The sequence below is a fragment of the Molothrus ater genome, chromosome 2 (assembly GCF_012460135.2).
Source record: "Molothrus ater isolate BHLD 08-10-18 breed brown headed cowbird chromosome 2, BPBGC_Mater_1.1, whole genome shotgun sequence".
Taxonomy (NCBI): Eukaryota; Metazoa; Chordata; class Aves; order Passeriformes; family Icteridae; genus Molothrus; species Molothrus ater.
The window spans coordinates 7,740,614-7,759,773 of NC_050479.2; the positions used below are offsets into that span (position 1 = coordinate 7,740,614).

The 19,160-nt window shown below is 37.1% G+C and overlaps 2 protein-coding genes across 8 annotated transcripts in view; one reads left to right on the forward strand and one right to left on the reverse strand.

Moving 5' to 3' along the window:
• Positions 1-19,160, forward strand: part of CASK (calcium/calmodulin dependent serine protein kinase) — a 188,638-nt gene that overhangs the window by 97,833 nt on the left and 71,645 nt on the right. For all 7 annotated transcript variants that reach the window (XM_036391791.2, XM_036391817.2, XM_036391774.2 and 4 more), the window contains exons 6-7: positions 7,799-7,901; positions 17,242-17,417. In XM_036391791.2, coding sequence (XP_036247684.1) covers positions 7,799-7,901; positions 17,242-17,417 — 279 coding nt within the window. The remainder of the gene's footprint in view (positions 1-7,798; positions 7,902-17,241; positions 17,418-19,160) is intronic.
• Positions 1,592-6,187, reverse strand: GPR34 (G protein-coupled receptor 34). The gene is given in 3 exon segments (XM_036391840.1): positions 1,592-4,354; positions 4,357-4,613; positions 6,086-6,187. Coding segments are annotated over 2 exon segments (1,143 nt in total). The 5' UTR covers positions 4,592-4,613; positions 6,086-6,187; the 3' UTR covers positions 1,592-3,446.

Below are 19,160 nucleotides of genomic sequence, written 5' to 3' on the forward strand. Positions count from 1 at the left end.
TGAGAAAACTTTGTTTATGATTTTTGCCTCTTCCCCGTCTTGTTCTTGTGGCTGCTGTGCTGCAGAACAGACCTCACCTTCTGGTGCTCTCCTGCTTTGTCTGAAACACTGATCAAATCTGCCCATATCAACTAAAGTCAGTGGTTGTGGTTTATCCCAGAAAGCTCCCAAATCCCACACATTCACTTCCTTCCTCTCCAGTGGACTGGGAGGCAGAACCAGTAGGGTAAAAGTGGAAATTCATGGTTTGTGAGAAAGAGTTTATAAGCCTAAAAAAAAAAAAGAAAAAAACCCCAAGTGATAGAAAGCAACCCCATCTGACCAGTGCCCATTGAGTTCCTATAAATAGCAACACAGCCAGGCTTCCTTCTTGGCTTCTATTGCTGAGCATGGACCATGTGCTCTGGGATCTCCCTGGGGCCAGCTGTCCCTGCTGTGTCCCCTCCATGTCCTTGTGCACCCCCAGCCTGTCTCTGCTGGGCTGTATCAATGCTTTTGTTCACCAGGCCAAACCACAGCCCATATTGTGAAGTCTATCCCAGCCAAAACCAGCACAACACTGGTATATTTTGGTACACCCGCTGAAATTTAAGTGTGTGTTTATAGATTTGAGTAAAGAGGAAAATGAGGTTCATGCAGTTATATGGGGATGTGTCTTGAGTTAGCCTTTACATAGAGAAAGCAAAATAAATAGAATTACTGTCATGTTAAAATTCACCTGAAGACTCAGGTAATCAGGAAGCACTAGGGAGAGGAGAAGTAAGACACACTATTTGAGTGACTGATTCTGTGGTCATTTGACACATCACAGTGTGACTTTCAGCGGGTTTCCAAGTTGTTTCTGGACTGTTTGCTCTTCAGTAATATTTTCTTATAAGGCCTGGTGTTTCACCCTTTAAATTTGGGAAAACTTATTGCAGAAAAAAAATACATAAGGATTAATTTTTTTTTCTAAAGAGTAAATATATTGCTTTTGTTTCTTGGTCAGTAGTGACTGCTTCCTACATGACAGAGCTGTCTAGTTTCAGATCCTATTCTGAGCCAGTGGATGCATCTGGCCTTTAATATCTTGAAACACTGATTTATAGAGTTGTAGAAATCCAAAAGTATTTTCTGATTGCTTTCTGTAGTTTTCTCTTTGTTCTGACTGCTGCTCCCTTAATGCTGCACTTTGTCAAGATCATGTGGTCATTCCTGTTCCCCTCTACTGTGCCATGTCTGCTCTTAGAGATTTTCTTATAGACCTGTTCCCTCTCAGATTTTCATTTCTGAGCTGGAGAGTTAATTAATTTAATGCAGTTTGGATTTTCAGTATTGAAACCTTATACTACTACTTGATCTTCTGAAGAGATCTATTTGGCAATACTCCTGTGTCCATGAACTACAAATGTTGTGAATGAGAATTCTGGTCTAACACTTCATTCAAAAGAATTTTAGACATCGCATTGTGTTAAAGCTGCTGTTGTTCATGTCTGTCCTCTCCTGAGTTCCCCAGCCCACACCCTCACCCCAACCTGCTGTTCAGTATCATCAACCAACTGCTCACAGAATGAGCAAAGAAAAGAAAGAATGATGAGATAACATATAAATCTTGTGAAATTATGGCTTATAAACTCCACTAGATGTACCAGAATTGATGTCATTATGTAGAACTATAGTATTGCATAATAAAATTGCACTGGACAAATACAAAACCAAGAGAAGCTTTAATATAATAGGATGGCAAAATTATAGATAAAAGATCCTGAAATGCAATTTCTGTGAGAATCAGTTAGAAATTATTGTACAAACACCTCTGTTGTATGCTGAAATGTTTAAGAAAAAGTCAGTTACCATCATATCTTTATGAAATTACACATTTGTGTGAATCTTTCTTTTGAAGATAAGGAAACCCTCTAATTTTTTATTTAAAAAAAAAAAGAAAACGGAACAAAACAAAATAGTGACTGGCTAGTCATTGTAATTTGTTTGACGTGTTTATATCCAGTTCCATCAAATCTGAATGATGTAAATTTACATCAAAATTAAACCAAGTTTATATCTAGCTGAAGTGAAGCCTTATGTTTACTTTGTTCAATCAGAGTACTATGAGTATCTTCTGTAAAATCAGAATATTGTATGGAATTAGTAAAAAACCACACATTTTGGCACAGATTTGGCATTAACAGTCACATGATCCATTAAAGAAGTTACTGGTATTCATATTAAAACCAACTTCTTAACACCTACTTATTTGAGCAGTATTGTTTGTGTGTGTAAAGACAATAAATCCTTATTTTACAGAGTTTGATGTCTGGCCTCTATATCTTTCACCTTTCTGGTCTGTTGTGCCAGACATTTAATTTGTTCATGGTTGTGCTGCTTTAGTCATCTTGGTGCCAGACATTCCCCACCTTCAGCTCTCTGGTTTTTGAGAAATGTTACAGTTTGAAATTTGTTTGTGCCCAAATACATAAAGCTGTTTAGTATCTGAGAATGTAGCTGTAGCTATGAAACATTGTCATTACATTGCTGTTCACATGGCATCAGCAATTATCAAGATTAAAATAATCACATGGAAAGAAAAGTCTCCTGCCAGAGAGGAAGCATGCAGCTGGAATGTGTGGCTTTGGAAATCTAGGAGTAGACCAGTGCCTGAGCCTGGCTGATCTTGTTGCTCCATTCTGTGAGTTGATGTTCCTTGCTGAACTACTTTGTGCAGTCATCAAATTTGTCACATTGAAGGAAATCTTAGGAAATATCCACATCATCTCTCCTTCATTTATTTAGAATTTTCTGAAGGCGTCGTTTGCTTTTCCTCAGGTGTTTGACCTTGACACTCATTAAAATGTTGGAAATACAAAGGTCTTTGTAGGATTGAATTTTTAAATTTTGCTGCTTAATAAAACTAAGAGTGTCTTCTGTACTTAAAACTGAATTGATGTTGTATTCTTCACCTCATTTTTAAGATGCATGTTGCTAAATTCTCAAATATTTTCTTTAAAAATGCATTTATAAATGTAGAAAAATACTGATCTCTTGGAAACCTATTAAAACAGAGAAAACTATAAAATACATAAAACATGTAATGGTATCTAGATCTTTCAAATAGGACAGAATTTACTTTTTGCAAAATTCATCTATTATTTACATATACAAGCTACTAATATTAATGTATATATACAAGTTTACTTTTACAGGTTCAAACCCCTTTGTGGAAATGTCCCTAAAGAGTTAGTGTTCTAGTTTAGTCCAACACAAAATGTCTGAGAACTTCCTAGTTTGTTTTCTTGGATAAACAAGAGCGAAAAAATTCTTCTGAAAAGTAACTTCTCATTTTCACAAACCAGAAGTATGACTTCTCATTTTTCTTAACAGGAGGAAAGAGGCAGAATTAGTAGCTGTAGAGTAGAGGATTTTGTGATCTGAAATTGGTCACCTGGAGTGACAGAGATCCATTTAAACATTCAAATCACAGACTTCTTCCTTGAGTAGCTGGAGTGAGGAGTGGTGGTAGATAATCGCTCTTGAGCGTATTGGCCAAGTTTTATGTCTGAAGTGCTCTCCAGGTTTAGGCTTTTCTCTCCATGAAGTTTTCTGCAAATCAGTTGGAATACAGTCTTACGGACACTTCTGGACATTAGGAAATACATAACTGGGTCTAGGCAGCTGTTAAATGATGAAAATATGAGCATCACCTCATTGCACGTGTGAATGATCTTCATCCAATAACAGGAAGGGGATTGTAACTGTGATGTGATGTAGACAACCCGGAACATGTGATAAGGCACAAAACAGATGGTGAAAATTATGAGAACAATGAAGGAATTTCTTGCTGTCTTGGTGTATTTTCCTGCATTGGGAAAATTTGCCCTTCTCCTTGAAATTTTCAGAAGGTTCTTGGCAATTTTAACATATGAAAGTATCAAAAGGAAAAAAACTATCCAAAAAATCAGTACAGTGATATAATTTAAAATTGCTTCTGTCTTCTCTGCATTCTGTTTGCTTCGGTAATGAAAGCACTTGGTAGAGTTGCTGTCCTCAGTCTTAAAGAAAGATGGTGCAACTACCACTATAAATCCTGCCAGGGCAATGGCCCACACCGTGCAGCAGATCTGCACGCTCCGCGTAGTGCTGAGCATCTTTGGACGCTTCACAGACCTCGTTATTTTTATATAACGATCCAGACTAATTAGTCCCAGCAGTACTATGCTAATGTACATGTTCATGTAAAACAGAGTTCCCACAACCTTGCAAAAAACCCGCCCAAACATCCAGCGGTTGGTGGCATGATAGAGGATCCGGAAGGGAAGGCAGAAGATGAGCAGGAGATCTGCAACAGCTACGTTTAGCAAGTAAACTTGGATAGAATTCTCTTCTGATGAATGCCCAGGAAAGCAAACAGGGCTACAATATTTCCAACCAATCCAACAACAAAAATAATGGAGTAAAAAGCTATCAAAGCAAGTGACAGTGAGTTGTTGTCATCCAAGGAACAGCTGGAATCATTGTGACTTTCTGAGGCATTTATGGTCAGGTTGGTTTGGTTACTCCAGAATTCTTCCTTGTGTGGACCAATGGTTGGTAAATCAGCTGAAGTAGCAGCCATCATTTGCAAAGGGGTTTTAGCTGTTCTGCAAAAAGACAAAGAGAGATTTTAAGAATTAAATCTCCATTCAAGTGTCTATTTGCTTTATAGCCTACAGTCTAATGTGATATGGACATAAAAGGCAGTAGCTAAAAGGAATTAATGCACCAAGTATTGGTGTAGCTGAATAGAAGGAGTTTCAGCCAGATATCATAAAATAATATAAGTCTAGGTAATCTGCAGACAAGAAAGAACAGATAGTGTAGAGTACTCACAGACAAATATTTCTGTAATTACAGCGTTATTACTGTTTTGTGTTGTTTTAAGAGTCAACTATTACATTTTCCTGCAAAGAATTTTCTTTATCTCTAAGAATAAATAAGTTTTTTAAGTTCACTTCTTAGGACCACGATTTCTAGCACAGAAAAAAATTTAACTGAGGTGCAGGGACAGGTAAGCATAGCTAAGTATTCTCAGTGTTGACACAAAGTACATAGAGGTGTATTAAAGGAAGTCTAAACTCATCTGTGTTAATTTTAAATAATTCACATCTCTCACATGCGACTTGCTGGTTCTCAATTAAAAAAGCATTCATCAATTAATAATATTTATTTGGCTATGTACTGTGTTATAAGTAACCCTTGACCAACAAAGGAAAACCAGAAGTGTGTGGTTTGGAGAGCAGTCACATAAAGGTGTTTAGAGAGGTTTTATCACTGATAAGTAATGACAAAACTTCAGCCTTCAACTTGTTTGTCATAGCAACAAGAAATGCCATACAAATGTTTATTTAGAATATTTTAGTTTTACAGAGGAAATAGTTTTTTTCCTATAATCTCACAAAATTTTCAGAAGTGGTTTTAGCACTCTGCACTTAGTTTTCTGGCAACTGTTACGGAAAAAAAAAACCAAAAAACCCACTGCTGTATATGTAATTTTAAAATAACTTTAATGCTAGCTCTGTGTCTAGGCCATGCAATTTGCATGCTAGGTCTTAAAAATGCAAATTTACATTTAATTCTGTGGTGCAGCCACAGCAGTGAAAATGGCAACACTTTGGGCAAAATTCTAAGAAGACCTAATGTACTTACAGAATCTGAATTCTTGAGAGGAGAGTCTAAAATATTTTAAGATCCTGTGTTGTCTGACCCTACAATTGCATTAAACTGGTTGGGTTCATTAGCAGTTTCCAAACCAGCTGTTCTCATACTTGCCTCATGATGTTGTCAGGGCACGTCATTTCAAGAGATTGATTTCAAACTGCAATGTTTTCAAATATCTCTTGAAAGCCATCTACTGCAATGACTTCATGTTTAAGTTGCTTTTCTATGAAAATGTTTGATATGGGGACTTGTATAAGGAAGTTTAGATCAATGAGAGAGAAACTTGGGTTACGCGGCGAATGGATTGGGAACAAAACTGTTCACTCTCCCAAGTTGCGTCACCTCTGAGCAAGCAGGCGTGCTTAAACCTAGATATTAAGAGAATTATAGCTTAAGGATAAAAAAATTCACTTACCATTTATGTATTAAGAAGTTCTGCTGGTTCTCAAAAGTACTGGTGAAGACGGGGAGGAGAAACGTGCAGGTCCTTTTATTAGAAAGCTGCAGCAGCAGCTTCTCTCTGAAAGTGGCGAGCTCCAGCTGACTCGTATAATTGGCAACAGGGGGAAGTTTTAACTGGTGTTGCAACTGCTTTGCTTTGTTTTTTTAAAGGCATTTTTATCTGGCTCTCCCCAGTTTATTTGAGCTCTGCTGAGAGAGGTTCTATAATCAGTTCTTCTCAATTTTGCTCTGAATTGGAGACTGGAAGATTTTTCTCAGAGGTTTTGTTTCTGGTGAGCCACGCCAGTGGTTTTTTGGGTGATGATGATATTGGTACTATCTGTCATCTCTTTAATACTTTGTGGAAGTAGTGTCACTTTTTTCCAGTAGAGGGTAAAGATAAGTCAGCACCACAGTGTAGTGGTACATTTTGTAAATGTTTATATAGTTCTCCCATCTACCTTTCTCCTTGCCTGGGATTAGAATTTCAGAATTCTTTCCCACTCCAAATGACAGTGACAAGAGGATGTGAAAGTGCCCAAAGTGTGCATCTTAACCATTTCACTAAGGCAGAAGTGAAATACAATATGCAGCAATAATACCACCTGCTGATACTCTTCCAAGTGGTGCATAGGAATTGAAAATTACATTTATAAATTGGAATTTAAGAGTGGATTCTAGAAGACCTAATATGACAAGGCCTTAATTAAATGAAATCTCAAGAACATTGTTTTGAAGTCTTTGTTCTCATATAATTTAAACTTTTACCAAAAGATGTGGGTGGTTAGAGATGAAAACTTCACAGGTAGTCAGAAGGAACTTTTGGTAGGTCCTGTGCACTTTTTTGAGTTCTTAGTTTTGCAATTTAAGCAGTAACGTATTCTCAGGAAGTAGTATACAAATTTGAGGTTCTTCATTTTAAATAATACAGTATTGAAAAGAGATGCTTTGAGTAAATGCAAGAAGTTCTAAATTAAGTGCAATTGTTTGGGTATGTGTATTTAATACCAAATTGTGCTCTAATAGATTTTGTCTGTATGTTGCTTCCTCCTGCAGCAGTCAGTACCCATCTGAATGTTGTATAATATTATTTCATTTTTATACATTACCCATCACTTATTTGTGGAATACCAAAGGTATAGATGGCTATGGCTGGACTCCAGTTTAGACACCTAAGGAATATCCCTCACTGGAATATTCCAGGGGTGTTCCTTTTCTTTCCTGCACTTGAGAAGTGCAGAGTCAATTCTGTGATTAAGGCTCAAAACAGAGTTTTATGTTCTCTGTGGGAAGGATAAGACCCCACAAAACACATCATAAGCAAGATAGTTCAGCTGGAGAATTGAAACGGTGTAAGGGTTAATAGGATGGAAGACAAAAATGAAAAATAATACCAGGTAAGAAATTATAGAGAAGAGTTTTTATTTCCATTTTATCATGATTTCACTTTGTGTTCCTTGCTAGTTCTGATAAGTTCTGAAAGGATTTTGCTATGCCTGGGGCAATAGAAGGGAAGCCAATGTAGAAAGAGGAGTCCATGCCAGAAAAGAAGATAACTGAAATTAAGAAATTATTTTTAAAAACCAAAATCTAACCTCTGCTCACAGATTTTATGAAAATAAGTGCTAAAATACAGATTGTTTTTCTCAAACAGTGTAATAATTTGTCTGAATTTTTGTCTTTTCAGCCACACTGTGTACTGCTTGCCTCAAAAGAGAATTCAGCCCCAGTAAAGCTTGGTGGCTTTGGGGTAGCAATTCAGTTAGGAGAGTCTGGGCTAGTTGCTGGAGGTAAGAAATTTTCCTTCTAAGTTATTTAGTATTGTGCATGTTGTACTGCAGAGTTCTGTTCTTCTGACACAGCCTGGCCTGCAAAACAAGAGCTCAAAAATAATATTTCACTACAGACTAAGTTAACACGGTAAATGCACACAGCCAAGCTAAATTGGTAGTGGAATGTAATCTGCATTCAAACATTAAATCCCTGTAAATGTCACTTAACAAGAGTTCATGCTGGTTTGATCAAAATAAAACTGAAAAAACCCAAAGAATTTTCCACTTTAATACAAGCTTTGGCTTAATTCTGCCATGCTTGGTAAAGCAAAGAAAATAAAAATGCAGTCATTGAAGCACTTGAGTAAGGACTTACTGCAGCATCATCAGTGCTGCCATGTTGGATAGGCAATTCCTGTCAGAATGCTGTGCTGGTTAATAGCAAAATCTTACTGGTTTTCACATGTGATTCTTTTCTGTGTTTTAAAATTTCATTGTAATTATTGCATAAGACATCAATATCTTGATACGTATGTATATTTTTTGACTGTGTTTTGTTTTCTGTGGATTTTATTTCCTCTAGCTGCCTTCCATATTGTTCCAGACAATAGGGTTATGCTTTAATCAGCCTGCACAGATGAAGACCCAATCAATTTTCTGATGCTTTCATTGCCAGAGTAGGAGACCACAACAAAACATTTTGTTACTTTTAATATTTTTTTCTTCTGAATTAATAACTTTCTTCAGTACCATGCATCTTCAAAATCTCTGATTTCCTAATTTAATCACTTAACGTTCTGTGTCAATTTGAGTTTTGTACATTTTTTTAAATAAAAAGCAATTCAAATATAAACATATCAACAGCTTCCATTCCCTTCCAGATATTGCTGATACCCTGGAAATATCCAAGTATCTTATGATTAACTAGAAACATCTTTTCCAAGAAAGTACCCATTCAGTTAAGCTGTAAAAAAAGTCATTGTTTTCTTGTGTTACTCAAATTACCTGTACCTCAGTCACTGCTTTTTTTAGTGGCAGTTTCTACACTTTGGTTTATAATTATCTCATTTTTCTTTATGTTCTGCTGAGCAACTTTACCCACTCCTTCTGTTTCAGCCACTCTTCTGGAGGTAGTCAGATGCAATGTACTTTCAGATTACCGATTGCCTAGCAAGAAACATTCAAGTTCAACTTTGAAAAAAAAAATTACTGCATTTTTCCTGAAGTTTGCCATGGACTTCCTTTTGTGTTACTGTGCCCAGTGCTGTGATCCCACTCCCTGTTCTGTGCTCAACCTCCTGCAGTGATCAGTGCTGGGGGTTCTGCTTGCAGCTCTCACAGAAGATCCCAAACCTCAACACTGTGATATTTATCAGTATCTTTTGCTTCTTCCACCTCAACTTCTGCCATATTGGTCTGCCTTCACACAATTATTGTCTTCCCTTTTTCTCAACTGGCATCTCCAGTTTGCAGCCTTTTCATTGGCACTTGTTGCTTTCAGCTTCAAATTCCACTCATTTTCAGGGATACCCAGGGTAATTCCACTCCATTTATTTACTGTGGAAAGTCTCCTTAACAGACTCCTCTCTTTCTCCTCATCTTCCATTCCAGTCTTCTAAGCACAAACTACCTCTGTTGTCTGACAATTCTTTTCCCTGCCAGAACCCTACCTGAAGACAAATTACTAGACAGTTCCCTACACAGAGCTGGCAAGGTCTTATTTATTCAGTTTTATAATATAACACGTGTTATATGAAAGCTGTCAATACTGGCTGTTTGAACTGGACTATAAATTCCTTATAAATCAGTGTTTATCTACACATTTGTTTAAGGGTGTTATTCATATGGAAAAGTTTTGTCATAATAGTAACAATAATTTACAGGCACTTCCTATTTCTCAATTATCTCATAAAAAGTAGAAATTCTCCAAATAGAGAAGTCTGAGCAGCATCATAACCAACCTGTTCACTTTCACATTGCTTTTCTAATTTTTAGTGGAAAACATTGATTCCTCTTGATATAGTCAATTATTTCCCTTTTAGCATAGCATTATTATCCTTTTAGCATGGCAATGCCTGTATTTGATGGTTAGTACATAAAAAAGAAATTCTCTATTAAATAAAATCTAGCAGGGCATTAAGATAATTTTGCTGACCTGAAATCCCCTGTGCTTTCTTTATGCTGTTTTTCCTACTTCTCTACACCTTGACACACCTGTGCCTGGCAATCCCAGATTCTGTGTAGCCCCAGGAGAACAAACTAAAGGGAATTTTCTCCCTCAGTGTGTTTGAAGCCAGTCTTCAAGCTTACAGCTTTTGCTTTGTTTGGGACTGTAACATTTTTTGACTTGACAAAGGCATCTTTATCAGAGTGTGCATAAATTGATGGGGAAGGATTTTTGTAGTGAAGTTAAATTAAACCCCAGGTATTAAAATCTTTCTTTATAAGTCCAAAGACAAGCTTGTGAAGTTTAGAAGGATTGTAACTATAGGATTCTTTCTTTCAAGCAGCTAGATGGCTGTTTTACAGAAGTGTAAGAGAGCTCATGAGAACAAGCTGTGACATCATACTAGATGTCATTGATGAAAATGTGTATGGAGGAGATTTTAGGAGTGACTGTATTTTATCAGCTAACAGCTCAGTTGACATTATTTTTAAGAAAGTTCAATTATTTGTTATTATTTACTTTATGTAAGTTAAGTACATGAAAAAAAAAAGGACTTAGCCATAACTCATTTCTTCATAAGGCCAGAGGGGAAAATGTAAGGAAATATTCTTTGTTCCACTCCATTTGCCCCTAAGCTGCAATAAATGGCTAAAATTCATGTGTTGTCATCTGAGCTAGAGGAAATAGGTTTCATGAGCTACCAATCTCTGAAGGTCTCTTCTTGCTTCAGTTCTTATGATCAGTAGTGGAAAATTGTGACTTGAAGACTTGAAGTACTTTATAAAGGAACTCTGGCAGTACACACAGGAGTTAGAGAACATCATAATTTATAAGTGAATTCCTTTAAGGAGCAGCACAGTTCCATAAGACGGTAAACAGTCTGTGTTGCATTGTTATGATGCAGCTGGAGTAGTGGAACCTCTGGGAAGTCAGTGATTTAATAGACTAATCTCACATTATGATCTCTGTCTCCTTCCTTGAAGAGCTTTTCTTGCAGAAGCATAGTATGAATTGTCATATTATTTTCTTAAATGTGACATCAGATTTATCTGATATCAAATATCTTAGATGCTAAATCTTGGGATTTTTAACTAGTATATGGTATAAAAGTCTGAAGGAACAAAAACCATCAAGTTCACAACTGATATTTCCTTCACTTAATCTACTTAATTTCTCCTGGTTTCAACTAGTGCCAAGATAACTGTATAGATCTAAGTAGGATGAGGTTCTTTATCTGGGGATAGTTAACTGCCTTTCACATTTTACCTTCTGCAGCAAAATGTCACAGATACCATAATGCTAATCCAGTCCAGTATTCATTTTCATGTATTGTTAGTTAGATGCCCTAGACTGCCTCAAAATCCTGAAGAATCCTAATGTAAATTATTCTCTTATTGGAAAACATCTTATGTGTTAGTAGCAGTACAGCACATAAATACCAAGTGCTCTTGGTTCCTTGTGAGCTGTATTTTTAGACTTACTACCAAAACAGCAAAGGAAGGCATTGCCAGAGATTTCCCTCTAGCTAGGACTATGAAATGGGGGGGAAAGGGGGCAGAATTTTTTAGAGTTCCTTATTTTTTGTTTTGTTCTCATCAATGTAAAAATGATCATCAATTGGTTTCGGTTGAAAAGGGACCTTTAAAGCTCATCCAGTGCAACCCCCTGGTAGGAGCAGAGCACCTTCCAACAGATGAGGCTGCTCAGAGCAACCTGACCTGGAATATCTCCAGGGGTGGAACATCTGCCATCACTCTGGGCAGCATCTTCAGTGCTTCACCAAACTGAATCTTGGTGGTTTTATAAACCCCAGGTTAGAAAACTCTTTTTCTGTTTGTTTTTAATATTGGACGGTTTTTGTACTGCACAGGCACTTTTTCCTTTTCATCATCAGTGTCTGATTGGTATTTTGAAGCTTTCGTTTGTTTTCCAAAGAGAAGTAAAATTTTGTAAGCTGAGATCCTACACTACTATTCTTCTTTCTCTTACAGGGTAGTGTTTTCACTTCTTGTTTTTCCTGAAAAATAAAAGAATGTGAGTCCCTTCACAGTTTTGTCTTTAAGAGACTTTGTTTTATTCAAAAGATACAGCTGTGGTTTACTTTCTCACAGAAATGCCACTTCACATCTGGGCTGATTTGAGAGTGCTTACAGGAGGTTAATGTGTTGAGAAATCATTTAGGTTTGCTTCCTTCATCATAGTTTTATGACAGAAAAGGCCATTGAATTAATTATGATTAGTCTTGTTAACATGTGAGCTTTGCTTTGTTTGTTTTCTGGACACTCATATCCAGTGGTCCAGCTGTCTGCTGATGCATCTTTTAAACACATTTTCTTCAGACAATCTTCTGTGCTGAAGCTAAATTACCCCTTTTTCTGCCTCCTTTTTTTCCTTTTTTTTTTTTTTTTAATCTACTCATCTCCTCTGTAGACTTGCTTTAAACATCTCTATTGTCTGGAGTAATGTGGAAAGGAATTAATAGTAGTAAAGTACTGCTCTCTCTGATCTGTTGTGTGTGATTCTTTGATTCCTTCCACATTATTCTGGACATCCCACTCTTTTAGAAGGACCTTAATTTGTGAGCATATTTCTTATTACACTATTGTGAGAGGTCAGATGGTGATGTTTATTAGTACCTCACATTTTTTTTCCTAAAAATTATTTGTTCCAGTTGTTTCCTTATACATCGTTCAGATACTACTGCTGTTGAAAGACTCTCCTTCTGATATCTTGGTCATCAATCCCCTGCCTTAGGGATGACAAAATCTGATTGGGTCTCTGTATATACTCTTCTTCTTGTGGAAAGCATAGCCCTATTGTCTGGAATAATATGGAAAGAGTCATAGAAACTAAATTACCTACCAAAGGTAAGTCAAAATTTATCTTTAGTGCTTATAAATGATATCAGATTGACAGCACCTGAAGACTGAAGCTTTCTGTTTACCCACAGGAAAAATCAGCAAAATTAGCAGCTTTATAAATTTACAGGCAGCCAACATGCCTTAAAAACTGGCTGGTAAGAAAGTTTACTTCTAGAAATAAGGTATCCTTACCAGTGTAACCTGGATGTCTCTGTCCAGACACTGAGTGCTTCCTAACTCAGCAAACACTTTGGTGTAGGCTTTTGCAGTGAAATGGATGGAGGCAGGTATCACATGCCACTGTTGAGTCTTGGTACAGTGATGATTTTCAGTTATTGCCACTCTAGAACAAAGAATCTAAATGGACACAGACAGAAAATTGATTCCAGTCTTCCATATGATTTCTTCTCATATATGGATACAACTAAAAGTCCTCTGTGTGTGCATGCATGCAATCTATATTCAGTTAAAATGTTGTTTTTTCATGCACAGTCATTTGAATATATCCATCAGTGTGCTTATATTCTGAAGAATAAAAAGCCTGTGGAAGGCAGAAGTCACCTGTTTCAGAGAAAAGTGCCTTTGCTTACTGCTCTTCTTCAAACTGCCTCCAAAAGTGCAGATTTTCTCCCAAAGAAAATTTGAAAATCTCTAAAATATTTTAAAAGTGAGCTGTTGAGAAGAATTTTAAAATTTTACACTGGACATGTTTAGAAGGCAGATTTTCTGCTAAATAATTTTCAGCAGAAGTGATATTTGAGCTAAAGGGCAGTGAATATCCATAGTTTTAGACAACTTTGCTGTCTATTGACTGTATTTATGCTGTTACTGATATTCCTTACAATTCTTGTAGTTGCAACATAGGAAAATTCCCCATCTGTGTAAGTTCATGTGTGCACTTTGTTCATTTTCCTGAGCTAAGTTCAGTTCAAAGGTGCAGCTCAATAGTCCTTGCTCAGGTCAGTTTTTAGAATGACTTCAAAATCATTGTTTGCTCCTTTGATGAACCCAGTGGATTGGTCACAAGGACAACAGCTGGCCCAGAAACTTCTGTAGCCTTTTTAAGATTCCAGTACATATATTCCTATATATATATATATATATATGCATTTTTTAATCCTGTTTGACTGTTGGACAGTTCAGTCTCAACCAGTTAAGTTTCTGCTTCTTCTGGATTTGCTTTTTCATGGACATAAAATTGTGATTTCCACCACCATAAGTACCCACCTCATCCCTCTCATCCAAAGTATTGGGATCTTGTAATCAGCATTAGCAAAACCAAATCTGTCTCTAACTGTTTCAACTAATTATAATCTAGCAGTGGTAAATGATAGGATTTCATTAACCTAGCCTAGTTTTCTTTTTCATTTCTTTTGTATTTATGGAGTTCTCATTTTAAGTTTAAAAGTGAGTATTAAGGTTTAGTAGCACTGATTTTTTTCAGTTTGCTTTTAAGTAACATCCATTTTTCAGCTGGTTTATGGCAGCAGCCTGGTGGGGACTTAAACAGCTGTGTGGTGTTTACTTTCACTAAACCACTCTATTCCTTCTGCTCCATGACAAGCAGTTCATCAAAGTGGATTTTTATTGTGTCCTGGGTTTGGACCAGGCCAACAAAGAGTGAGTTCTTCTACTTGTGATGGAAGAAACACCTTCTAACTTCAGGGTACCAGAAAGAAGTTGTGTGATGATCAGAGAGGGACTGGTTTTTGACCATCACTTGTCTGTTTGTAAGAGCACTTGAGCACCAAGTGAAGGTGCAGCCTGACATTCTGATGTGAGGTCACCAGATGAAGCAAAATAGGAGCTTTGAATTATCAAATAGATTTGGATAGTGGGAAGCAAAGACAGAAATTAAACCACCTCCTCTCCTCACATTCCCAGGTTCAGCTTCACCCCCTCACTCCTGACTCACCCCCCAGCCCCAGGTGGTTCAGGGAGGATGGGAAATGACAGTTCCCAACCTCCTCACTTGCTGGGCAGGTTTTTTTCCCCTCTCTTACGCAAACTTTCCCTGCTTTCTCACACCACTGTCCTGAGTGCTGGGCTGAGCTGTGCCTGCAGTGATCCCATTGGAACTGTCTGTGTCTGGCATGGGCAGCTCCCCTGCAGCCCCAGTACCAGCACCTTGACACCTAAATTCCTACACTCCATCATGCTATTGGATTGCTTTTATAGCATGTGTTAGCTGCTAAATATGCTGTTTACACCAGGAGAAAATGTAATTGTTTGCAAGGACACAAGATATTCTTGAGGTTACCCTTCACTGAAATGCCCAGCAGAATTAAGTGCATTGACAAAAAACTCCAAAGCCAAAACCCAAACCTTTAAGTGTTGTTCTCACAGCACACAGTCATTTTTGCACCATGTTCACCTCTGCAATGTCTTATTGAAACCACAGAAAGTTCCTGAGCTGAGAGGGGTGTTGTTGAAAATGCACATTAAATCAGCTTAGATATCATTTGATATCTAAGGTTCATGAATTCATTATCTACTTTCTCCAGACAACTGTACCTTAATGCCTCTTTTAAATAGCTTGTTATCCCATGTGATATTTTGTCTTCTGCTGATTTCCCCTGTTTGTCTTCAGAGTAATTCCTCTTCTCCACACTTGTCAGATTTTATAACAGCAATTATAAAGCATGGTGGGAAGGCAGAATTTTCAGAGAATATACACTTTTCCATTTGTATTTATGAAAAAGATTTAAGTGCGCTTTAGTACCACAAAAGATTTTTTTTTCAACAAGAAAAAAGGTTACACCCGCCCCAAAATTGCACGTGGGTTCCTTTGCACCCAAGTCTCAAAAAGTTTCCACTGAGACAAACAAGACTTGGGTAAGGCTCTGTGGAACTGCCCCTTTGCTGTCAGATCAGCCTGGACTGCAGGGACTTGTTAAGATGCCAGCCTAGCCTAGTGATGAGGTCACATCCCTTTGTCACAGACAGATCCCTAACATTTGTTTGGCAGAGGAATTCCCTGCTAAACTGGGATTGAAAAGGTTTAACAGAAAGCCACATGAAGAATATGGCAATTGTGGTGTTTTTTTCTTAAGAGTATGGTTGAAAAGCTGCTGTCTTTCTGACAATATTTTAATCATTTAGATGCAAAAAGGACTAATTAAAAGAACATGGTCAGATAAAGTTCCTGGATTAGGTGGGATGACCAAAGAATGGTCTTTACTGAGGAAGCCACATCCAAATAGTCCCCCAGGTGTTCTGAGTGCTGTGATTTGGCTGACTCCCATGCAGAGGGTGAGCAGGACAGGTTGATCAACAAGAGTCTCTTTACAAAGACAAAATTGAGTTAAATACATGCCCTGAAAACATCCTGGATCCTCTGGGCTGCATTTTAGGCTCTCCTAACCAGCAGGTGCTGCAGGCCTGGAATGGAGCCTCTGGAATCCACTGTAGTAAGCAACAATAATTTATGAAGGAGGTGCTAGTGGTGAAAGTTTGCTGAACTGATGTTCTTTTTCTTCTGTTGGTACTTGGTGGAACCAGAGTAGTCCAAAGACTGCAGTGTTTGAAGTGGCAGTGATAACATCAGCATTCCAAGCTTAATTTTTGCAGTGGAGACAAAACTCTTTACAATGGGAAACATTTATAAGAAGAGTTAAAATGTTAATTGCTTTATTTGGCTCAATGTGTTACATAGAAATTGAATTAAGTTATTCTAATCAGTTTTATCTGCTCAAAAGATCAGTTGGTGCTAAATACATTTTGTTTTCATAGGAAAACATTAATTACACTCAATGAAAGCACTCTGTGAAATTAGCATTATCTTTTCATCTGCAGTAAGATACTGCCCTCTTCAAATAAATGAATACCACATTTGCTGGCATTTTGCATTTTTGCTGGCAGTTTCAGTAGACCAGCCAAGGTATGGGCAGAGCATCAGACCAAACTCTGCTCTTGCCAATTAGATGCAGCTTTTTCAAGTTATCAGTGTGGACTAGAACTCTACAGCATCTTTGTATTTGCTCTCTAAATAATTCCTGTTTCAAAGATTGTCCAAATTGATGGGTTTACTTTTATATGGCAAGTTTTACTGAAGAGTCCCAGTGCTCTTACAAGTCTTATTTCACATTCTCCCAGCTCGGGTGGACTATTCCTCAGTTTATTAAAGTAAAAATTAAGCAAAAGGGAAAATGCTGATTTATCTCACTACATATGTATATAAATATAAACTTAAGGTAAAAAGAATTGTGTTTAAAGCTTTAAACCATGAACAAAATGTATTAAAACTGTTTTTGTTTAATGCAGTGATATTCTTCATTTCCATGTTTGACACACATCCCTTTGACTCAATTTTCTTTTTATTTCCATTCAGGACGTGTAGGAACACCTCACTTCATGGCTCCAGAAGTGGTAAAAAGAGAACCATATGGGAAGCCTGTAGATGTTTGGGGTTGTGGTGTGATCCTGTTTATCCTGCTAAGTGGTTGTTTGCCTTTTTATGGAACCAAGGAAAGATTATTTGAAGGCATTATTAAAGGCAAATACAAGGTAAATGACAGCATACATGAATCCTTTTCCAATGAGATGAACTCTGTTGGTAACATTTCTGAAAGTTGATGTTTGTATTTAGCCTGATTTAAGTTAAAGTTTATGGAAATCTGTCACAAGGAAGAGAAATTATTTTCCCTCTCCGGTCTGTCTTGTACTTGATGTGTTTTGTATCATTACTAGGAATTAGAATATGGAAATATGTGCTCAGATGAAATAATAAATAATTACAACCAGCCCCTAACTGTACATTGAGCCCAACAGGAAGAAGACAAGAGGTTTAGCTGTGAATTTGAACATACTGTAACCTCAGATTTATAAACAATTTAAAATTTTTGATCAGCTAACAGATCAAAAATTTGATCTGTTACCTGTTTATAACAGAGCTGTCATAAACATTCATCATCATCATATTGCCTTGATTTAAAATAAAATGCATGTTATTTTAGAAATACAGGCAGGCATTTTTCTTCTTAGTGCAGTAAAGTTCAGCTGATGATTCAACAGGAGCCACTTGCAGCCAAGGGCAGGTCAGGGTGCACACAGAAGCTCTCACAGCCTCAGCCCACAGACCAGTGTGGAGACAAATTTAAAGCTGCAACTTCACTGTGGGTTTCCCTAAGATCAGCTTTGCTGTGCTTTGGAACCAACGTCATACATGAGCTGTGCATTAGCAAATTACAAATGGAAGCTCTCAAAGCTGCCTGACAGTCTGATTTATTATATCACCTTAACAGCCTGCTAAAATGTAAGTGACAGCAGTGTTACTGGACTTGGTCAGGAGCACATATTTCATTTTTTCCATTTTATAATCTTAGAAAGAGCAGCATTTCTTCATGGCACTAGTTTTGGGGTTGCACAGACTGACAGATATTTCACTTTATGGAAGATTTCTTATGGAATCTCTTAAGCAGCTAAAACCTTCTTGAAGGATACAAGTTAACTTCTCTTTTTTTTAAAAAAAAGCTACAACCAGTACATTGTGTCCTCTTAGTTCCTTTTCTGTTCCTGTTTCCACAATAATTTGTCTATTCAGTGAAAATCCTGTCAAATTTGCAATTACCTTCATTTCATTAGAGCTGAAAAAGAAATTAAATCACAGCTATAAATGTGCATTTCATAGCCAGATAACATTGCTGAGTGCCTCCATTCAAAGTGACCGTTTTTTGTAAAGACTTATTTTAAATAAAATGGACCTCTTACAATGATCAGATTGTGACATTGAGAAGAGTCTGGTTATAATTTTGAATTTGCATTTAGTTCTTTGTAAAGTTAGCTATCTATCATCTAAATAAAACTTAGCTTCTTCATAATTTAAAGAAATACTAGAAATACCTTAAAGATATTATCCTTATTATCACATAAAGAATTTTCTTACTTTGCTATGGTTTTATCAGGTGTCCATCATTTTGACTGGTTGGGCACAAACCTGCATATATCCACAGAATGGAAATTTATTCTAAATCATCCTTCATTTTGAACCCCCTAAAGTTCTGCTCTGAAAGTGTTGCAATTGCTGATTTATTGTATTGTCTTGTCCTTTTATGCTTTCCTGTAGAAAGGAAGGAAAAGGACATTTTCCTTTTCCTAGTGGAAAAACTTTACCTGTTGTGAAGTTGAAAGGAATTTATTGGGAAGAGCCCTTGTCCATAGCACCTTCAGGACAGGACCAGTGTAGTTCACAACAGGCATTCTCTCATTCCTTTCTTACCCAGAATCACTAGCATGAAATTGTGGGTTGAA